General features: G+C 36.4%; 4 protein-coding genes across 8 annotated transcripts; 2 read left to right on the plus strand and 2 right to left on the minus strand.

The window, feature by feature from the left end:
* Positions 1–8798: 8798 nt before the first annotated feature.
* Positions 8799–14448, minus strand: Gat (sodium- and chloride-dependent GABA transporter). Its single transcript, XM_018008774.2, has 12 exons — positions 14313–14448; positions 13779–13992; positions 12548–12812; positions 12377–12478; positions 12129–12309; positions 11284–11551; positions 11123–11226; positions 10946–11070; positions 10636–10880; positions 10155–10358; positions 9917–10084; positions 8799–9724 (listed from the first exon to the last, which is right to left on the minus strand). The coding sequence occupies exons 2-12, from the start codon at positions 13917–13919 to the stop codon at positions 9626–9628; spliced, it is 1902 nt and encodes a 633-aa protein (XP_017864263.1). The 5' UTR covers positions 13920–13992; positions 14313–14448; the 3' UTR covers positions 8799–9625.
* Positions 14449–17765: 3317 nt separating this feature from the next.
* Positions 17766–19755, plus strand: LOC149269420 (uncharacterized). Of its 3 annotated transcripts, none has more exons than XM_089467852.1 (2): positions 17766–18091; positions 18166–19755. In XM_089467852.1, the coding sequence occupies exon 2, from the start codon at positions 18173–18175 to the stop codon at positions 19214–19216; it is 1044 nt and encodes a 347-aa protein (XP_089323978.1). In that variant the 5' UTR covers positions 17766–18091; positions 18166–18172; the 3' UTR covers positions 19217–19755. The 3 variants fall into 3 exon arrangements, with proteins under 3 accessions (XP_089323978.1, XP_089323979.1, XP_089323976.1); XM_089467853.1 differs by having other exon boundaries at positions 17766–18087; XM_089467850.1 differs by having other exon boundaries at positions 17770–18021.
* On the minus strand, positions 19367–19707 carry LOC108614592 (uncharacterized). Its single transcript, XM_018008777.2, has one exon. The coding sequence runs from the start codon at positions 19705–19707 to the stop codon at positions 19459–19461; it is 249 nt and encodes an 82-aa protein (XP_017864266.1). The 3' UTR covers positions 19367–19458.
* A 1814-nt stretch (positions 19756–21569) lies between the features above and the next one.
* On the plus strand, positions 21570–23708 carry LOC108614591 (uncharacterized). Of its 3 annotated transcripts, none has more exons than XM_089467730.1 (2): positions 21570–21822; positions 22474–23708. In XM_089467730.1, exon 2 carries the CDS (start codon positions 22477–22479, stop codon positions 23335–23337), a length of 861 nt encoding a protein of 286 aa, XP_089323856.1. In that variant the 5' UTR covers positions 21570–21822; positions 22474–22476; the 3' UTR covers positions 23338–23708. The 3 variants fall into 3 exon arrangements, with proteins under 3 accessions (XP_089323856.1, XP_017864264.1, XP_089323855.1); XM_018008775.2 differs by having other exon boundaries at positions 21573–21723; XM_089467729.1 differs by lacking the exon at positions 21570–21822 and adding an exon at positions 21880–22272.
* The last annotated feature ends 397 nt before the right edge of the window (positions 23709–24105 follow it).

The following is a 24105-nucleotide window of genomic DNA, read 5'->3' on the forward strand; positions in this document are numbered from 1 at the left end:
AAATTCAATAAATGTATCATTATCTGAATACTTATCTAAATTTATATGAACATTTATTTATTTACTAAAGATCCAAATTAATATAACATGTAAACTAAACTGAAATTGGGACTTTCGTTTTAATCAAAATTTAAGTTAATTTAAGCTTCGTTTTTTCTGTCCTATCGAGACTCTTAATTAGTTGACCGATTCGAAATTCAAGTCTGACAATTTGAAACAAATTCTAGTTCACATCAAAAGCTACCTTAAATTGTACCATCAGAGTCAAATGAATTTACTGAAATGACAAAATGTTTAGATTAAAGTACAAAAGTATAGCAAAAAATTCTTTGCTGTGCTGCCAGCAAAAATGTTTTGAGCAATCAAAAAAGAATTCAATAAGAGCCACTGTTTCGCTGTACTCGAACAGGGAGTTTATTGATTTTGTGAAATGTTCCCTTAGCTCGTGCTATCCATCCGTATCTTGAACGCTTTTGAAGCAACGAAAAAGATATTTGAGATATATACTCTTGTATATAAACATGTTATGCAGTCGGTTGGGCTCAAATGCAATGTTTCTACAGCGTTTTTGTTCTACGTATGTTTCACTAGCCAAAGAAAATCGAATTTCAGTATAAATATTTGTATTGATTGTACTCACATATTGTATGACTATTATTTATACAATTTTAACTGTATCTAAAACAGAGAATATTTGATTTCGAAAGTATTTAAGGCAATTAAATCAAAAATCATGCTTTAGTTGCCATGCAGTGCAATGGTTGTGAGTCGTTTAAATCGTAATATTTTAAATCACAAATATTCACACACATAATTTCCTGACCTGTCAGAGCTGCACTATCGGCAACAGCAATTGACAGCTGTTGGGCATGTTGATGTGAGAGGACTTTCAGGATTCAGCTGCCATTAGCAGCGCTATTTAACACTTGTCCACGTCACTCCCAGCGTACCGTCCTGATAGACGACACACACACACACGGTGTGAGCGTGTGTGAGCATGGATCTAATTTCCATGTTGTCAGGCTGGAAAGTGGATTCAGAAGGACTGCTGTGAAGTGGCCTTAATCGACATCCCGTCGTGTTTCAGTTAATTTACGTGAAATGCTTGTCTTTAAGAGATGCGCAAATTCAGCTGAAATGCATTCACACTTAACTGACTGTAGCGTTGTTTGCTTGGGTTTTTGGGGCCGGAGTTGCGCCTGAACGACAATCAACAAGTTTTTGTTGTTACGACTGGTGCTGCTGCTGCTGCCAGTTGCACTTGCAAAATGCATTTGCTGTTGAGTACACAGAGCATCCTCAGCGCGGCGGAAGATGTAAGAGGTGAGAAGGAGGAGGGGTGGCGAGGGAGGAGGGAAAGCAGAAGGAGAAGCTCGCACGAATATCCTGCGTCATAAAAGGCAGCACTCCCAAAGGAGGCAGGTACGCGAGGTATGTACGATGCGGTGCGACGACATCATCGACATGTAAGGAAAAGGATATGCATGTAGTTGTCCGTCTTGCTGTCAGATTGTCCATCTGCCAGGTTGTTATCTTCTGCAATATGACTATCTAGCCGATGGCGCTTGCTGAAAGACTGTAACGCATGCAACAGCAGGAGCACCAACAGCAGGAGCAGCAGGAGCAGGAGCAGCGACAGCAGCAGCAGCAGGAGCACCTTCAGAGGCAGCAGGAAAAACAGCAGCAATCATAAAAGTTTCAAACTCTATGGACTCCGCACCAGCGCAAACTATGTGTGTAACTTTGTATATACCTGTGTATGTGTGTGTGTGCGTGTGTGTGGATGTGTATAATGGTATATTCGAGTTAAGCGAAATAACATTTGCACTGCTCCCCAAGGCAGGCCCCAGCTCAAGGAGAACTCACTGACTCTCAGGTCTTGGCAAATATGCATAAGGAAAATATTAAAGATGAATTACACGTGTGTGCGACTGCAACGCAGAAAACACGTGCCTCACAAGGTGCGAAAGGCAATATGAATGCTTCAGGTCGTCACCACCTGCCGGAGCCCAGATGCCGTACTCCATCTCCCATCTTTGGTGTGTATGTGTATGGGTGTGGGCATGTGTATGCGAGTAATCATGTAGCGAACATTTTCAATTAATTCAATTCTTGATTTAACATGAATTCCAATTTCGCTATGAATATTCAAAAATGAATGCCGGGCGTCGCCTTTGTTGAGCAGCCAATGGAATTTTATTATCAACAAGTAAGAAAGCTCCAGTCGAGACTGCTCGACTAGGAGATACCCTGAACCCTCCAAGCTGATATTCTAATCATTCTGCACTTCTTTTATGCACACATACATACATATGTATCCACACGCACCCATAAGCCTGCGCTCTGCTAACTGCGCAGCAAGCAGCGACTGCGCTTGGGCTGCGCTGCAGTGTGGGCAATATTATGAGAATTTATTTGTTGAATAATTTATTTTGTAGATATACGATCTTAATAAAACTTTCAGAGCGTAAGCATATGGTGAATATGTGTGTACATTCCAAAGCCCAAGTCTCTAGTACTTGAAATGCGTTTTTTTTTCAAATTGGGTCTAAAAATGTTCAAATTAGGCTAAAAAAACAAAATCAATTTTTCGATTATTCTCGATAAAAAAGTTATCGGACGATTTATCGAAAAAATAAAGCAAACTCGTACTGCGTATGGTACACACGAGTATGCATACCAAATTTCAGCTCTCTAGCTCTTATAACTTCTGAGATCGACGCACTCATACGGACGGACGGACAGACGGACAGGGCTATATCGACTCAGTTCGTCACGCTGATCAAGAATATATATGCTTTGTGGGGTCTGCCACGCCTCCTTCTGCCCGTTACATACTTTTTCACAAAACCATTATACCCTGATTTCCCATTTTCAATGGGTTCAGGGTATAAAAATATGATGCATATGTTGGGATATTTTTGTGTGAACTATGCCGTGTAAGTTTGAGTAAGTATGAGTAAATTATGCGTTATAGTATGAACATAAAAACCATTTTAGAATATGGCCTAATAAGGACTTAATAGGAAATGATTAAGTATAAACGATATAAAGTGTGTAGAATCTAAAGCGCACTTATTACATATAAATTACATAAATTCTCCTCTGTTCTTCTGAGTATTTCTTGTAAATATTTGTTCTAAGTATTTCCTCTAAGTATTTCCTCTAAGTAATTCCTCTAAGTAATTCCTCTAAATAATTCCCCTAATTCATTCCTCTAGGTAATTCTTTTAAGTATTATCTATAAGTATTTCCTCTTAGTCTTTAATGTCTAGCTTAACGATCACACACTTCAGTTCACTTCACTTTACTGCACTGCACTAGTGACCCCCACCGGGCCTGGGCGAATGAAGAAATGCTGCAGCTGCTTCCCTTTATATAGGGCACTTTCACTCAAATGTTGAGCCCGACGTCAGGTAGACGTCGATTCAGTCGAGCTTTTTGTGACCAATGGCAGCGCTCTCTGCTGCTCTCGGCATTCTAGCTCAAATATAAATACCAAATGAATATCCGTACATATAAATAGACTACTAAATTGATCTTTTGTAATTCTTCTTCATCCTAGACTGTGAGGCAAACAAGGAGACAATCGGAGAGACAGCCTGGGAAATAAATAGAGAGACAAATAGATATACGACCAGAGATATAGGCAAGCAAATAAACATAGATTATGGATTACGTCATTGCGCTGCTTTTGAATATATATGCTTGATAAGGCTAAATGATTATACGCTCAATATCTTATATCATTAATATTTCTAATTATTAGATGGCATAGACATAGCAGTTCCTTCTGCTCTACAGTTCTCATAAAGACTAGGACATCTGCATAGTTTGCCTCAATTTCTGCCTATTCCATCCCATACATAAACTGGCAACACTATTACTATGAATGCATAACAACTCTCTACTATTGCCCATAAGCTGTAAGTCCCACTCTCTCTCTCATATAAGCACTTAAATTATCATAAGCTACGACTGAGTCTTCTAACAGTGCTGTGCTCTTATGCTGTTAATACTTAATAGCTTACTACTATCGGGATATGCCTAAAAGCTGTATGTAATGTTTACTATGCTGCAAACAATACAACACGTAGACGTACCAAAAATAAACTTTGTCCTTACATGAAACTTTTGTTTGTCAGATATCAATCAACATTATATTTGTTCGAAGCCCTTACTTTAATGATCCATCAACAAAAGAAAAGGAACCTCAATAATACTCCATCGACTATCTTTATATATGCATTCCAAAAATGTTTTCAGCTGCTATCCAACACCATTTTAAATTACCGATTGATTGAAATTTTGTTCAGTTTAATAGTGTTTTTGAATGGCAGTGCAAATTGTCCCGAGTTAGAAGTCGACACAGATGAGGCAAGCGGAGATGAGTGCTTTAAGTCAAAAATTCATTCGCATGAAAGCCGCTTAATTTGTTTTTCATTCTTTTTTCTAGTCAAAAAGCGCAGTGCGCGCGTTGGCGCACTCGCGACACATCCGGCGGAAACGCACACAGACACAGAGACAGACAGAGAGGGACAGAGACAAAGCGTCGTGGCGGCTTCTTCATTTACTGTTCATGCATGACCACTTCAACATTTTCGCTCCTCATTCGCTTCCAGTTGGCGTTGCCGTTGCCATTGCTTACACTTCCGGTTTGTTTTATGCTTCGTTGTGGCAAGACGGAGTCGACTTGGGGGCCTCTGGATGCCCTTAAAAAACATTTCCAATTCGATTTTTTGCCAATTGCTCTCTCCCTCTCCCACTCGCTTCCTTTGCGCAAATGAGGGATATGCGTACGTGCTGACATCGTTGCTCATACGCTCCATTGTACGCACCATTCTTCTTCTTCTTCTGCTTCTTCTTCCCACTGACTGTAAGAAAATGAATATTTTGTAAACTCCACTGTTCCCAGGACGAAATTTATTTTCCGCTTTTGCATATTTTGAGGGTAATTTGGGTAAAAGCATTTGAGCGCTTTCATATTTCTCTACATCCTTAACACCCTAGAAAACGGATTTGTATCAAATAATTTAAATACAACAAAGTGAAAACTGAAACGTATGGATCCAAAAAAATTATTTTTGTATTGCTAAACTTTATTTATATGCGTATAGTATTTGTATTCATGAATTCCACAAAAACAATGAGTCATTAAAAATGATTCAATGTTTTTCTAGGGTATTCTTTTGATACTTCGGTATACAACAACGGTATACAAATGTTGCCTACTAGCCTTTGTTCGTTGTTCGTTGTTCTTTGTTCTCAGTGCCAAATCGTTCACATAAAATATTCATACGTTTCCTCGGTGGTTTTTGACTCTCAAGTGTTTGCAATTCAATTACAATTCAATTGATTTTCGTCTGCGGGCCCAATCTGGGAGACCGATTTTTCAGTTCTGGCCTGGTTTCGACACGACGGGTGTTGGCTACAATTTATGAGCTTAGAGAGACACGTACTTCAATAGAGATACGAGCGTCAAAAATGTAGCCGTACAGCACCGCGTCACATATATGCAACGAGACGATATAAAGCTGATTTTTGCTTACCGCTGTTTTACTTTATATATTGTATGATAATCATTATTCTAAGGCCGTCGTCCTTCAGGGAAGTATTAACTCAGTCATCATTTCTTGATTTTACAGTGGAAAGAACTTCAAGTCATGACGAGGGTTACATTTAAATGTATATTTTAATCAATGCCAAAATGTTGCGGAGTAAATATGAGATCCATTGCCCTTTGTAATAATTTCTTTGTATGTAAAGCAGCTCAAATATAAAGCGAAGGTATGGTACGGCATTTATGCAATACTGTAAAAGTCAAACGTTTCAACGTCCCTTTGATCGGAGACATAATAAGCAAGCAATCTGCAACATATTACGACAAGTCTATTCAATTTCATTTCCAAAGAAGTACGTTTATGAGAATACGGTAAAGAGCCATGTCGCTTCAATTAATTTGTATCCCGTTACTGGAATTACACATCACCTTAACTTTGACTAAGACTTCGTCTGATATTAAAGAAGAAACCCTCTTTTATCATTCAATACTTTAATACTAGTGACTAGATAGAAAACCAACAATTATATATTAATATTTTTATGATTATATTGTATATTATATTATATATTTATTAATACAACTGACGCTTTCTTGGTTCCTGGATTCAACAAATCAACGTATTTGTGACAAATAATTTGTCATTCCCTCATGAACAGAAATCGAATACAGGGAAAACGATCACATGTTTCTCTTATTCATTATAATTATCTACAAGTTCTTCAGCAATACAAAAAACTGAAAGCAGTTTTCAAGTGAATCCCATAATTGAACTAGAAAAGTAAGGAGCTTAAAAAATTATATATAAATTTAAATAAAATTTCAATGTTATTTTTTCTAGCTCTTAAAGACATTTTTTACTACGGCTCCTAACTGTGTAATCCCCATTCCAGTCTTTTCCCATAGGAATTGATTTTGTTAACTGTTGAGTGGCTGCAATAATTTATCCAAACTCAAATGATGGCCACCACAGTAGAGTAGGGAAACGCCGCATCGAATGGCATACAAATTACAATTAATAGAAATTTGTTGAGCATCAAGTTAAGCCATTGGCAATCCGAAACGCAGGAGACTACGCACATTTATGGGCTGCGCACTTAATTTTTGTTGTCCCATTTGTGCTCATCTTAATTATGGGCCAAACTTGTGTAAGTCATGGAGGTCATAGAAACGACAGCACAGATCGACTCAGAGTCAAACCCAGACGCAGACAAAGCGAAATCAATTAAATTTTTGCAAATGACAGCACAATGGACCAGCAGCACAGGTATCGTCAGGTGAAACTAGCAACAGAACTGTGCGTAGGTAGCAAATACTTGTCGAGCAATTTATCGAAGGCTATGTGTGTTGCAGAAACACGCCCCTGGGACTCATTTAGCTGCGGAGTGGGACCCCACAACAACCCCGCACATTCAGCCATGCTAGATCGAAACACTCGAACTCAGAAATAAAGGCTCATGGCATCATGAAAGTTTTGCGCGTTTGCCCATTTGCAATGCTTTTCACTTGCAAGCATATTTAATTTATAATGGCGTGGCTGGGCCAGACGTAATTATGTGGCGTTGTTGATAGTTGGATTAGTAATCACATTATATTATAATAAAATGTATCATATTATATTAATATTTTTAAATATTTAAATTAATATTTTCAAATAATTTTTTTGATTTTAACATACAATTTAAAAGAATGATCAGTAAATCCCCATGCCATTATGGAAGTTATAGAATGAATATTGCTATGAATAAAACAAGGAAAGACTTGATTAGTATCAAAAACTATTGTCTGCAAACCAGTTCTTGGTCACATATACATGCATCCATGTATGTATATGTGTATATTCTTCATTTAGCGTAGTCTGTCTAATGAGAAAACCAAGTAGTTGGCCTGCATATAATTTTTAAAATTTCAGATTTTTGTATACCAATGCATGCTTAATGATTTTTGCACATATACAGTAAAAGAGTAGAGTCAAGTTCTAACGATTATTATTATGTTATTAGTAAACTTCTATGGTTATAGCGCCTTCCGGGTATGACGGCGGTTCCTTGAGCGTCGGTATAATCAGATACTACTGTAATTATCTCCTGTCGATGGAATACATTAATCAATACAAATTTCGTCTTATGATCTTAAATAATTGTGTTTCTATAGTGCATGAATTATTTTGCAACAGCTTTAAAAGCGACCACACGCACAAGCGGATATACGCCCAACCTTCCCTTTTAACTCAGTGAACAAGTTAAAAAAATGTTTAAAGCAAAGTACACAAAGTCAATAGCTGGCTTCAGAGGATGCCCGGTGACAGCTCATGACGGTGCTTCCCACAATAATAAACTCCCTCAGCCAAGGGCAGATGTGATGTCCGTGTCAATGGCAAAGGATGCCGTAAGCCGTAAGCCTTCGTTTGTCAGTGTCCTGCATATAATGAATATATGCGCCTACCATTCACTGAAGTGGGCTTACGTTGTTGCCACCAATTTATTTTCTTTCTGCCTCACTTTTTTTGCCGAGCCTAAAAAATAGTTTCACATATTTTTTTGTCAAACTTTCACAAAAGTCACTTATTTCTCACAAGAGCCACAAAAGACTATCTTATGTGCTGTTTCTTGCGTTATGCTTAGACTCTTTTGTTTACTTTCTAACTTTTTACGGCAAGGGTGCAGATTAAGCATGAAAGCTTTGTTGTTCTTAAAGATTTTATGCTTTGTAAAGGTAACAACAAAAAATACCAATGGAATGCCTTACACGTTTCTAAAATTCTGCAATTGAACGAGACAATAAAAAACACATGACAAAAAGAATAAGAAATATAAATAAATAAAAATTAAAAAATATAAAAAAAATAAAAAAATAATCATAATTGTGATCGAAAATGGAATACTTTGTAATTAAAATAATAATTTTATCATTTTTACATGGATATAAAAAGTATAGAAGGGTAATATTTTTATATTTTATATAATACGAGTATATCAGTTATTTCATTTAATATATGTATTTATTTTAACGCTAAAAAATACTACATTTCGATAATTGCCCATGCATTGTTAAGTGAAATGATATAATAATCTAAAAAATATTAGGGAACTTCATTTTAATAAACTTAGTCGATATATAGATTTGCCATACAATTTTAATAGTGTAAACAAAAATTCCTGAACATTTCTGAAGTTAACTTAGAAATGAATCCCACATATCAGTAATATTATATTAGGAAAATAAACACATAGACACATTGGATTATTGAATGGTAACAGTTTATTTAACTTGATGATTAATAATAAGAAATAATACTAATTGACACAAGCAAGCGACGTCTTAACATTTAAAACAGTTCATATAACTAAATTGCGCGAATACTTTATATATTCCATATGTATACTTATGTACATACTCAACGTTCGATTTGTTTCTGTGAGTTGTCTTTGCATTTGATACCGAAGAGCAGTGTATTTCGTAAAATGTAGGTGTGCATTATGGATATGAAGGTAATTTAATAGCTAAATAATCTCTAAGTTGTATAAATAATTTAAGACTAAATTAATTTATTTATTAATTATAGTAAGCCACTGACGTACTGTATACAATATAGTACACATATTCCACTCACGCATCGTTCTATGCACGAATGTATGTATGTATGTATGTTTGTATGCATGTATGTATGTGTGTACTTTAACTTTAACACTTAATGTGCGATTAGAGCTTAGACATATTCACTTATCGATTTCATAATTTTGATCAATTGCGTTGCATTCGTATGTGAACGATTACACTCCGCAATAGAGTAAATTGTGAAAACTAACCTAAATTAAATTAAAATTTATTTCAACATTAAGAGCATATCAAATACACTGACACAAATGAATCATTTATAAACGCTGAAACGCTTTGGGCTGTTGTTGCTATACCAAAAAGAAAACAAAAACAAAATATTACTTATTCACGAACAACGTACAACAATTCTACAACTAAAGCTGCATCAAAATCGTATATAAAATATTGCAATTTGAATTATTTGTTTAACTGGCGAGTACTTTTCGGCTATTGATTCGAATTCTATTATGAATTGAACTCAACTTCCTTGGCATAAGCTTCGTGCTGCATTTTCTCACGTAACCGCGTGATGTCCTCATCGATTCGAACGATTGCACGTATTTTCTGAAAGATTTGTAATAGGTATTAGATATACGGTTCCAATAAAGGTTAGTCTTGAACATGGAAAGCATCATTATCAATCACATATAATATAATTAATAATCACTAAGCCCTCTGCATTTTAGACCATAAACACAAATGGAATTTACTTATATCAATAGATTCATAATTTATAAAAATACTGTAAATTCTTACTTCGCATAAGTCTCCAGGCGTTCTTTTCCATAGCCAAAACATGTAGGCTGGAATGTACAGCATCGAAGACAATGCAGTGAACCAACCGAACGCATGTGCCCACCATGGATAGCTGTAGTCCAGATATTTAATTGGCGTCCATTGCACTATATTGAAGAAGAACACACCCTGCAGAAACAAAACGAAAATAGATTTCAAATATATCTGAAATTGGGTACTCCAAGTGACTTCCACTTACCAAGCATATTGCAGGCGTTGTGACACACCAGCAAAACTTCCACCAAATCGTTGGGTAATATCCAATCATGTCTTTGATGCCATCGTAGAAGCGATCTACGCCGTAACACCACGATATTGAGACGCACTCAAAGAATATGAGCCAGAGCAAGCAAAAGCCGCTCACAGCATATGAATCAAGTATTTGGAAAATATACATGCCACCCTGAAATTAATAGACGTATATTACGTTGGGAACCATAATTAAAATCTTCCCTTGATTGGCCATACTCAAGGAAATGATTCATCATTCCCATCGAGTCTGATACTCAACAAAAGATTTAAACGATTTGACAAAGCAAAGCTCCTCATCTATAAATTGAGTTCACTCACTCAAATCTTTGCAATTAGTAACAATTATTGAGTGCATATCAATAGATATACACTATATTATATATACAGCAGCCAGCTAGGATAAATAATCTAGCCTATCACACACTTACTTGTGTTATGCAGGTTAGGCCAACCAAGTAGCTCAGCATGCATACGATGGCTATGAAGATCTCCTTGCGCTTGCGTAGCAGTTGGGGCCACTCGTCGATGATGGCAGTGATGAAGCCTTCCATAGTACAGAACTGTGAATCTAGACCTATAAGAAGCAGCATGAAGAAGAAGAGACATGACCAAATTTGAGATCCTGGAAGCTGCAGCACCGCCGACGGATACACAAGGAAGGCTAATCCTGGGCCTATAACAAAAGACAGATTATGTAGTTACATATCTATGCCATTAAAAAAGTTGAATAATACTTACCTGATGCCGCTACCTCGGCTATTGGCCTTTGTTGCTCGTGAGCCATGAACCCGATAACTGAGAATATGACGAAGCCCGCAAACATACTCGTGCTCGAGTTCACTGTGCATACAATCAGCGCGTCCCTAAATCAATGCATTACAAATATGTTTTCTTCTTAACGTAGCCTGAACTTACTTATACACATTGTTCGTAAACTTATTGTAACTGCCGAGGGCCACCAAAGTGCCCAAACCCAATCCATATGAGAAGAAGATTTGCGTTACGGCATCAATCCAGACCTGCAGAGAAATACGTAAGATGAAATACTGCATTCACTTAGATCTAATTTTGCATACCTCGGAATGAGTGAGTTTTGAAAAGTTGGGTATGATATAGAACTTGATACCCTCGAGTGCACCAGGCAGGGTAATTCCACGAATCAATAAAACGGTCAACAAAACGTATGGGAAGAGTGCAGTGAAGTACACGACTTTGCCGGTCCACTTAACGCCCTTCCAGATGCAGAAATAGCAAAGAATCCAAACCAGCAGCAAGGTGCCCGCTAGCTCCCAGCGAATATTACCCAAATCATCGATACCAGAGGAAATTTGCAATGCTCTTCTCCTGTAAATATAAAGTCTCAGTTAATGTCTAATCCAGTAAGAAATATGTATTGAATAATAAGTTAGAGATTACATTAATTTTGCTTCTAAGATATTAGGACTCAACTCGTCATTTACCAATTTTACTACTCCTCGAATCTGTTTCAAAAATATGTAATCTTGAATATGCATGTATAGGTATATATGTAGCGAATTCCTGTCGAAAGCACCGTAGTCAAAACCCCCACTGAAACATTTTCTTGATCAAGATCTTCAGATGCGTAAAGCTAACTTTATCCGTCCCATATATGCTGTTCGTCCATCCGGATGTTTGACTATTCTGGAAACTGATTCTGGTTAAACATTGTCCATTTCATATGTGAAAAGACTTGGTTTATGGAGCTTGAAGGGCTGCTGAGTTTCTAGATTAGCTTTCTGGATTCTCCTTTCCTTGATAAGTTAACGAAACTAATTTAATTATCTCAAGTATCAAATTTCCATGCAATTAGCATCTAGATTCGTCATAGGGGTACATTCAATATGTTTAGGAATAAATTCACATGCAATTGAACATAGTTAGACTCTTCTGCGAAACATACTCCCAAAACTCCTTGACCGGATCTGTAAGCTCAGTTGTCGAAATATTTACGGCTGCCACTGAGCAAACCTTGCCCGCTGTCCCATTGATCATCTTGTCCCAGCAATTGAGATTCTTCCTCTCGTACTGACTGACACAGCTGACTGTGTTCCACCAGTTGTTGCATGTGCGCCAAGGAACGTCTGCAATTGGAGTGTGTAAAAGAAAACTGCTTAGAGGGAGCCCGTTGGAGGGTTTACATGAACCTACCAGCACGCATGGACATGAAGAAGTAGAACACTGCCCAGGCCAAGATAACGATATAGTAGACATTCATCCAGCACGACATCACAGCCGCAGCATATCCAATTCCTTTCATATGAATATAGCATAAGCGTTAAAATTAAGACCTATTAGGGTTTCGTCTTAAGCTCAGCTTACCTTTAAAAATTGGAGCGATTTTGAACACGCCCAGGCCGCCGATAGTCAACATTTGACCCAGCGCCAGCTCCATGAAGAACATCGGAATTCCAGCTAAAAATAATGTCAAAATGTATGGAAGAATAAAAGCGCCGCCTCCGTTCTTATAGCACAAGTAGGGAAACCGCCAGACATTGCCTAAGCCAATCGCAAGGCCGACTACAGACAAGATGAAATCGAGTTTAGAGCTCCAACTTCCACGCTCTGGCAGGGTGACTTTGCTGAGCTGCAAATACAAGAGAAATATTTAAAAAATTGGAAAACTCTAAATTTATATCGAAATATATTCCCGTATTATCTATCGCCATCTCATCTACCCGTTTTATACCCGTTTCTCTATACGAACAATTGCTTTCATATAATATGCTAAGCATTTATTTACAACTCCAACAAAAAACGGGAAATGCCAATTAGTATAAATAATATTTCAGTGCCAAAGCTGTACACTGATTTTTTTGTTCTTTTTTTTTCGTTTCCTCTTCTTCTTGTAATGATCAAAACTGTTCATATAAAGGGATGGAATCAGAGCTATGTGCGCAGCTGAAATAGTAAAATGATGTCTCTGTGTGACATCGAATGTGGCGCGTGTTATTCGGCGTTACACGGCGCTCTTGCTTTTGAGTACTGTGTTAGTCAGTAAGAGAGTGAGCTGGTCTTATGTAGAATATAAATGATTTTATTAGTTTTCCCTTGCTTTTCGAACATATCCGATTATCTTTTAAAAATTCATTTTATGTAAGCTTAAAGAATTTTATATGCTAATAGGATTTTAAAATAAATGCTTGATAGCATTTATCGTTGAGTAATTCATTTGCTATAATAATTACAACAGATGAAAGCATCAAAAAATAAAAAAAAATATCTTGTTACATCATATGCATATCATTAATACATATATACAAATACTGAAATACCTATGAAATGATGTAGACAAGTAAACTTAATTTAAATTTAAATTAAAAATTAATTTAAGCTCTATCAATCAAAGAAAACATTTAAATATATATGCAAATTATATAGTATAGAATAAGTATAAATATTGTATGATTATTGTATAAATATTGAAATATTAATTTTCTGATAGTTGCATCAAACTTTGTACATTAAAATATTAAACGAATACTATATTAGCAAGGTATATATTTTATTAAATTATAATTAACTAAATTTTGTTTCTCTGTAATTAACGTACCTGATGGCTAGTTGATGTGGCTGTAGTGTCCGTTGCTGCTGGGGCTGATAAGTCTTTTGGGCACAATAGTTTTCCCATTTCGATGGGATCGTGCTTTTGTCGATCCCCGCCATCGCTATCGTTCCCGCAATTACTAGACATTTCATCAACTTTCTGCGCCCTATTTGTATTTCGATCTGTCTTCGATGATTATTCGGCGTATACAAATTTAGACCTGGGAACACACAACAGAGAGGGATTGTAAACAATTAATGGAATCGCGAGTCAAATTGAATAAATATTGAATCAGAGTTTCAAATATGCTTTGGTATTGAATTATATTCAGTAGTCCATAGGCACTTTTTATTGCGTATTGAGTCGGAATCTTTTTTTCTTATCAGTCTATATCACAAGAGAATTTCATAAAGTATGAAAAAAGGATATTATCCATTTGTTTGCATTGGTTTTTTTTCTGTACTTATACTCAAATCGAGTATGTACAGATTTATTTATTATATAAGCATCACAGCAAAACGAATCTTATTTTTCACGCACCCACGACACCCAACCGGGTCACTGGCTAACATCCAACTGAATCTCTCTCGATCTTCGAGCTCGGGCCACCGCAAATATTCATGAACAAAAGCCCAGTTGATGCCTATTAAAGCAGATATGCCAGTAATTTAAGCGATGCTTATGCGAAGCCAGGCCATGTCATTTTTACATACAATTTAATTTAATAATGATTTACTGAGAGGGTTCTGACCGCAGCCAATGGCTACCTAGAAAACGCGGGCAGCCCATCTACTGCATGCGATATAGGTCCGATCCCAATTGGATTCACCCTACCCGACTAACACTCTGATCATTTGCTTACACTTCATATGCCATTTACTATATATGTAGTACACACTAAAGGGGTCCCAAATACTATTTTTCATCCACTCTTTTCTGCCGTTGAAAACTGTAAATATTTTATAACATACTGAAAGCTGTAAAGCAATAAATGGAATTGAATGCATACAAATATATTTATTAACAAATATAAATAAATAAGTAAAAATGTATGACATATATATCTGCACATTTAATATAAAATGTATAAATTTATTATTAAATAAACTAGCATTCATTTCGAATCGTTTCTCTACATACTATGCTTAAAATTCTATCTCAGAAATTTGTATTTAAATCGATATTAGGCTATATGTATATATTTGAATATTAATAATAAATATTACAATTAAATAGCTATGTTTATATCAAAAATATATATTTTTAATATTGTTTACATCAATTTTCTTGTAGAACAAATCGTCATAAGAAATTTAGTTGCTCCAATTATATAATAAATACTACGTTTGAGCATACTCTCTTGACTGCTCCTATTGTTGCAAAAGGGGCACGCTTGTTATCTTGGCTCTTGAATCTCGCCTTTGCGTGCTGACAATTTGCATAATTCTATTTATAAGAGTCTCCAAGTAGCGAGACTACGCAACTGTTGTGCTATTTAGTATTTTGTGTTTATGTATTTTTTGAGAACGAGTCTACTTGAAGCATTATATTGATTACTTGCATACCTTTTGGCTATTTAAAGACTGCTTTTAATACGTTGTCATCTATTTTCTTACTAGTTTTTTTTTTTTTTTTTTTTTTTTTTTTTTGGATTGAAGCTTGTCAAAATGTATTACCATCGAGTTTCTACTTTTACTTTACCGATAATATATCTTAGAAAATATATACAAATATTTCTTAAAAATAATTATATTATAATAATTATATTTATAAAATACATACATACATATAATTAATATATTATAATATAATTAATATATTATAATATAATTAATATGTATATTATAATATATTAATTATATTATAATTGTGACTATGTTCTACTTTCATCTTTGACTAAAAAGCAACTATTCTTTATTCGGATTTTACTCATACTCAAACAAAAAAATTGTATATATTAGAGCTCATTTCGCCTAGAGATATTTTCAGAACTGCAAATATTGTCGAACAGACAGCTAATTTAATTACTATTTTATAAAAATATATTTTAAGTATAACTTTAAAAAACTTTATATAATTTAACTATACTTTCACAATATTATGTACTTAAAATTTTGTTTTCCAATTTTAATTCAATTAATTATCATTTACTTAACTTGATTGCTTTAAGATAATATTCGATTTTTGCTTGCAGTATTCATTTGAAAGTAAATAAACTAAAAAGAATTAAAGATAATTTGTATTCATATGTACATCCCTTATGGATAATTATTATGCCTGTGTCATTAGGCCTAGCCTATGATCTGAATGCTGTTTTTCTCGCTATGAACGCACCATAAATTTTGATGTTTGCGGTAAATGCTCTTTTTTTCATACGCATATTTAGTTTATTTCGAATTTAACTACCCCTCGCAGCCCGACAGACAGAATTTCAAGCACACACATTTGGGCATCAGATGCTCGGTCGGAAATCGGTCATCAAATTTCTGTTTTTATACCCTTGCAGAGCGTGCTTTGATTCTATCACGAAATGTGTAACGCACTAAAGGGGTCAACTACGAGGGCCCAACTACTATTCAAGGCTGCTTCTGATTTTGATCAACTCTTTATTCAATACTATTTATTCTCTGACGATCTGCTTTAGATATGCTTTAGACTTTGCAAATTAGCCTATTTATTATCACCGACTGATTAACGATGTATTTAAGGGTATTTCACACTTCAGGTCGCCAGTGAATCGGGTTTGGTTGCCAAGTAAACCTACGCTCTATCACACATACCTTAATTGCAGTGAATAGGGGCACAACAACGCACACAGCTATGCTCGCATTACTTCCACATAGACACATAGATAGATGGATATAATTATTTAATCGTACACACACACACATACACACACTCAATTGCTAAGTGGCAAAATATCAACATGTGCGCTCGGAAATGCATAATCTTGTTGCTAACAGGCTCACTTCCGAATTCGATTATGCCCTCGCAACTAAATATGAAATACACACACAAAGCTGATCTAGTTAGGAGAGCCTGACTGCATGATACCCTGTAAAGTCTCTACATATCAGCATAATATTTACTCCTTTGAGATATTGTTACTGTAGCTCTCTTAAGGTTTTTCTCCTTTGACTTCTAACTCTATGTATAAGCAAAGTTTTCTAATATTTTCTTATATCCTACTGTACTCTCCTCATACTGTGTTGTACATATGTTGAAAATAGATTAAATACAAATACGAATAAAAATAGAAATAGAAATGGAAAATAACTGAAATAGAAATAGAAAATGATTTGCATCCTTAATTATTTAATTCATTTATTTGTTTCTTTTCAAAAAGTCAGTAATAAAATATAATTCAGCTGTGAAATATAATTGAGCTGTGAATGTTCTGAAGAATTAGTTTCGATCTGAGCTTGAAACGTAATCTGAAAGCCAGCACTTAAATACATAGAATGTCTAGCTATATAAGGAGACTTGACTAATAGAGACTAAAACAATAGAAAGGGAGAAATTGATATATTCATAAGTATATCAATATCGAATTTTAGCTGTCTGGCTAGACAGACTATGAATGTTTCTTTGGAAGCTATCTGAACTAGCAGTTGGTAGTAAACAATTCTGTTGAATGATAATAAATAGAATGCATTAAAAATCGAAATGTTGATTTAATTTTTAATTTAATTTTTCAATTTATTAATTAATGTATATATATAGATATATGGATGTTGAATTACACAATTATTATTTATTGACTGGCATATGCCATAAAAATAAACACTATCTATGAATCAACAGCTTTTGATCGCAATATTACTATCCAATAGAATGAAATAGAAAGTTCTTTATTTATTATCGAAATTTATATAAATTATTATTAGGCGCTCAGAGTCCACTGTTTGTCGAATCATATGCCTACAGGGTAGCTGGTGTGTCCGACTGGAACAATAAAATATCTCTTTTAGCTATACAATGGTATTTATTTACCTTATTTCACATAAGCCTTTTCACTCGAATATATAAACAAAATATGAAGTTTAGCTGCCGATAGAGTTTGATATGTCGAACTCGACTCTGTTTTGTATCTCAATCATATCCGAGAGAGTATTCATTTAATTTTCTCTTCTGAGACTCATTTCACTCTCCTCTCGTCCTATACGACTCGGGGAGCCTGAAGTGGCAAACGAGTCAGTCAGTTGGATATTGGAAGTGAGGAATGAAAGATCGATTTTGGCTTCACAAGGCAAGAATATTTTTTCTAATTTGTGCTGATGAATGTAAACAGTCGAATATATATATATGTATATGTGTGTGTATGTTTATACAGTGGTAAACAAATGGAATAAAGTACTTTATTGTGTTTCCTTTCTCATATTTCACTGCGCAGCTAAACAATGGCAAGCGGCTTTGACTTCAACAAATTGTGCTCAACTTTTAGTGAGATCTGCCCGGACTTTGGCGAGTCCCATCAAACTGACAAATCGGAGAGCCTGAAGTTTGCCAACAAAGTGCTCTTCGAGCTTGGGCCCAAGATGTGGCACATTAAGAAGAGTGGATCAGCCCAAACGTGGCGCTTAATCTTTAATGAGGGCACAAGCGTTTACATCTACACCCACACCTTCCAGCGCCCGGTCAATGTTAATCCGCAGCTGCAAGACAAGAAGCTCTATCTCACTCTCAAGCAGGCTGGCCTGTTGGCAGTCAGCAAACTGTGCACCGGGTTGCTCGGTGAATATAACCCAAGAAATAAGGTGCTCTTGACCCCACTGGCTCGCGCTGTCTTTCTGCCACAAAACATTTCGAAAATTGCCGTCGAGCTGACAGAACTGCTCCAGCGCAGGGTGGACACCAACGAGGTGGTCAGGGCAGTTATCAGCAGCTGCCAGACCGACGGCTTCCACTTGCAGCACAGCCAGTGCCACATTGCACTGGCCGCCCTTGAGGTGACAGTTCCTGCAGCCGTCCAGCGGCAGAAGCTGCGCGAAAAGACCATGCGGCTCTATGCCAAGCATGGCAAGACTTATGACGCGGCTCAGTACGATATCTACGTCAAGTACTCCAAGCGAAACGACACAGCAGCAGGTGCAGAGCCCTCACAGCCAAGTGCAGGCGATCAGAGCAGGTCCAAAGGTAACGCCGTCTTACGCAGCATTGTCAGGTCTGCGGATGATCCTCTCAGCGGCGACACACTGGAGATGATATATGAGCAACCTTCAAGCAGCAGCCTGGAAAGCGAAATGGCTTCATCCATATATCTAGAGCCTTTGGAAGACTTTGACTACTTGGACCGGCTTAGCTCACATCTAGAGCTTTTGGAAGACTTTGACTACTTGGACCGGCTTAGCTCATATCTAGAGCCTTTGGAAGACTTTGACTACTCGGACCGGATTAGCAGCCAGATGCTCTCACTGGGAGTTGATGACGAATTTCTCCAATGAACAATATTCATAAATCAAATATAAGCAATCTTAAAATATATATTTTTCTTATTCAATGCCTCTAATAATTTCAAAAACTATACAATTATCCAAGATGTCAAAGGGTTGTCAATATGTACAGAAATCGCGTTGCCTAATTAAATGCCCCCATTTTTATTATATTTCGAAATGTCAATAAATTTGTTATATTCTCAAAAACCCATTATCACTATGATCGATCGATTGGCATTGGAAGGACACACTCATCTCTTCCTTCTTTGTGCGGGCACAATATGCGCATAGCTCGAATCAGACGTGACCTCGAGACTTGAGGAGACGAGCGAGCTATGTTTCTCCCGCTGGGAGCTGAGCAACTGTATGACTCCATCGACGATTTCGTCCAAGCTTACGGGCCGATTGTAGGACAACAGCACCGCCGATATTATCGGCATCAGTATGACATTATAGTCCGGCTCCATTAGGGGGATTGGCTTAGCACGATTTTTGATCATATCTAAAATGCACAATTTGTTGTTGATTTGTTGATTTAGTTCTCAAAATGGATTTCTGTGTTTGAGTGTGTCAGTCTGAGCTCTGTCACATATCAGCCATAACAGACGACTTGATCGGGCTGACAGCTAAGCCCCAGCCAGCTCCAAGTCACATCCGAATCCACATCCATAACTCAATCCTAAGCACTTGTCTGGTCACCGGTTGTTGAATTTCCGCCCTCTCCTGTCACCCCTCGTGCCGTCCGGGGCCAATGAAAAATTCAATTTGAAAAAGTGTCACTTGTCAGCTGGCGATATATGTGTAAGCCCCACCTCCCCCCCCCCCCCCCCCCCTGCTCGCTGCCCATTATGCCATTCCCTTTGTTGTCGCTGCTATTTTGCTATTCCATTTTGTGTTTTGCTTTTTGGCATTCCGAAATATCAATACTACGGATATGCGACAAGCATTTCATATGCAAATTGATCAGAGCCCACAGCTCGGCGACTCAATAACCAGGAGCCACCCACACACGCATATGCAAATGGGTAGCTCCATCCTGGACCGCACTTGCTGCAGAGTTCCCAGTGGAAAATACTTTTTATGACTACCATTTAACTGTCTTGTATTGTACGCGCTTATCAGGCTTTATACGATACTCTACGCTTTTCCCTGACCACTAAATAAAGAACAACAACAAAATGATTGCAACTCTTTATACAGAGGACACTCTGTGTTACTAATTGTATTTTAAACTATTACTATATACTATACTATACTGTTATAGTAACTTATTGATATAATTTTCTGTTATATAATCTTTACAATGAGTTTGTAACATAAAGTTAATTTATTAGCTAGTATGACTGTATTTAAATACCCAAAGAACAAAGTTGCTACTGCTTGATGACATTATTATATATTATATTATAGATGTACTGTACTTGCGTAAAGTAGTATTTCTAATAGTAAGCTGTTCATATTATTATATGAGTCAGACAAATACATACAGCTGGGAAAAACAAATTAGCACCACTTGCAAATGCAAAGTTTAAGAAGTTCTCCTCGATACATTTATCAGTGTATTGATCTGCCTATTTTTTATATAAGCAAAAATAATTGCAACAAATAACAATTATTATAAAAGTATTCAACGTTTTTATACATTTAAAAAAAAGCTCTAAAAAGTCGAAAAAAAATCAAGCGGTGCTATTTTATTTTTAATAGCCATATGTGTAAGTATACGCCCATCGTCTCTGAATAGGCTGGAGGAGTAGTCGACTTTGAAATACTTTATTTATTTATTTATTATACATTGAGTTAATATTTATAAACTTATTAAAATATTAAGCACTGGCACCTGGGGCCTTCGGCTTGGAACGTTCAAGCTGATTTCAACCAGCACCTAAAAAAACTTTGGGCACCTATAAAATCTAAACTTAAAAACATAATTCCTTAAACTATAATTGTTGAACGAAAAACCCAACTTAAACAAAATTTAATTTACATTTTAGTCTATTTTATTATTTTCTAGTCAATTTTCTACACCTAAAAACAAATTTTTTTTTTTAACATAGATATTAAAAAGTTAAAAAATTTAATCATAATTGTTCAGTTTCTTTAATAAGAAAACGAAATCCAACTAATTCGATTTTGTTATATTTTAATTTAATTTTTTGTAATTATCCATTCATATTTTATTTTATTTATAGCCTATGTTATATAATTTCATTCATTAATTGCAACATTTCTGTACAACTTTTTGCATACAACAACAAATATTATATTTTATATGCTTTGGGTGCTTTATCGTGTATCGAATCGCTCGAACCACTGCAGCCCTGGTGAGACTCTTCATGTCTCACACATACACAGATACGCGGCGGGATCGAATATCGTCTCTTTACTCATTACTTGACCGATTTTGATTTTTGTTTTGCGCCGCACTCGAGCAAACTTCAGTTCGTGACTATAAGCAAAGGCATAAGCATTAAGATATCGGACGTTCCGCTGTCGGTCTTTAGAAGAACAAAAGAAATGTAAACAAAGATTACAATTTCAATATATGTATTTCAATTCGTTGCAGATATAAAACTGATTCGAAGTGCTATATACATATATTTAGTAAACATACATATGTATGTAATATATGTGTAGTGTGTAATGCGAGTATATGCATATTTTATCTGAATATGGTATATGTTTGAGTGTAGTTTGTTAAAAAGAGAACAAAAATGCAGATTACTTAAACTTATATTGTGAAAATAGCCTGGAAATATTCATTCCTTAAAGAGATTTCCACGACAACCTTCAGTGTGTCAGTAGAAATACTGTATGTAGTTTCGGAGCTCGAGCTTAGCTGGAAAACAACTCGCACATAAGCTCATATGGATTTGTAAACAAGCACACAACGTCGCACAACTAGCAAGATTTCTGTTGATGTACGATGTAGACAGTTTTGATGGACATATTTGGGCATACATACATATATATATATAGAGATTCCTCCGACTCAGCGAACTATTGAGAACTGCGCAAGAAGAGAGGCTTTTTTTATGATGACTAGTAGTCTCATAAAATCTAATTAGGTTATTATCTTATGTATCTTTAACAGAGTCAAAGTCAGTTGAATGTGTCCCTTATTGTTATTATTTAATGTGAGAAGATATAGCATTCGTTTACGATCTCTCCTATTGGTCTCTTTTCTTCAAGCATAATTTCTACACTAGAAATATAATATAAGGCAAAACTCAATATTATATAATGTGAAGTTCTATATTTCCTTGCAGAAAATGAGTGAAACCGCCAAGCCAAAATTTATTTTTGATTTTCAAAAGTTGATCAAAACTTTCACTGAGATCTGTCCGGACTTCTGTGCCGAGCCGAGCTATGCGAATGCCACAGTGAGTCGCCGGTTCGCCGAGCAGGTGATCTTCGAGTACAGCAAGGAGGCCAAAGAGGCCAAGGCGAAGAACCTCGATGAGATTCAGAGAATGTCGCTGCAGACAAAGAACGCCCAGGATTACTTAATAAAGAACAGGGTGACCATAGTGCTGCACACCCGAAATCCGGCACCGCCGAAGCAACCCAGCCTGGTAGACGGCAATCTAGAGCTGACCTTCAAGCAGGCCAGTCTGCTGGCTGTGGCCAAGTACTGCCAGCTGGTGCCGCATCTGGTGCAGCGCGATGAGATTGTGCTCACTCCGCTGGCCGGGGCGGTGTTCGCCAAGGAGGATATGCCGCAGCTGGCCAGAGTGCTGAACGAGCCGCTGGCCGAGCTGGTGATGGCCATCATCAGCAGCTGCCAGACGGATGGCTACTATCTGGAGCACAGCCGCTGCGAGATCGCACTTGCAGCCCTCATCAAGACGGTGAGCGATCTGAAGATGCGAGCTTCGCTCGTCAAGAAGACCATCAAGATGTACAAGCTCTATGGGAAGGAGTTCGACATGCGCAGGTTCCAAATATGCACCAGGTTCCTCAAGTCCGATAGCAGTTCGAATCGCTCGAGCAATGATATCGAGCAGATTTTTTCCAGTGTCATGGCAATCGATCTGAAAGCCGACTCAAAGCCTGTGCGTCCCATCCCGAAGACCAAGATGACGTGCGCCGCGAACTTCAGCGGTAAAACTCTGCAAAGCAACAAAAAATGAAACTTTATCTACTTTTCTTAACGTGGTACTTATTGCGCGGACAAAATGTAAAGGGAAAACTGATTTAGACACTCGCTTGTTTCTTATGCCACAAGCTTCAAACTACTTTATCAATCTTGAAATTGGATAACCCAATTCAAGACCTTACTAAATCAGGATTGAACTCCCTTACAAAAATCAGTTTATGTTTGCTATCCAACTTTCCTTTGACACAAGCGTATGAAAAAAAAAAAAAAAAAAATTTAAAATTAAAAAGCTTAAAAATGGTATGTATATATGTATGTACCCTATAAAATAAATGCCTAAACTACATTATGTCAAACTGTATCTTTCATAATATTCAATAAATATCTTCTTCATCCTTTCATAAAGTTGTTTACTGATTTCTTAGAGTTTTTAATGAACTCGATTTTTATATAGATCTTAATTTTATAGTTCAATTTATTAAAAGTGCTTGTGATATGAAAAAAAATCTCTTACGAGTGCAAGGACTACAAAAAATCTAATGTGACAATCTAATTCTAATGAGAGTTAATAAAATATGAGATGAGATTTTTTCTAGTGATTTCTGCCAGATATTCTCAGATGATTCACATGATTATTTAGATAGGTTAGGTCTACAAAATAAATAAATTTAAAATCGTTTTCAAGCAAAACACATCCAATTAGTACAAACTTAAACTAACTGATGGCCGTACAACGCCGTAGCCATTGCCGTGAATCAATGAGTTAGGAGTTTGAGCTTTAAGTTAGCTTTATTGATCGTAT

Source organism: Drosophila arizonae, chromosome 4 (assembly GCF_054131065.1).
Source record: "Drosophila arizonae isolate 15081-1271.41 chromosome 4, UAZ_ARI_1.0, whole genome shotgun sequence".
Lineage (NCBI taxonomy): Eukaryota > Metazoa > Arthropoda > Insecta > Diptera > Drosophilidae > Drosophila > Drosophila arizonae.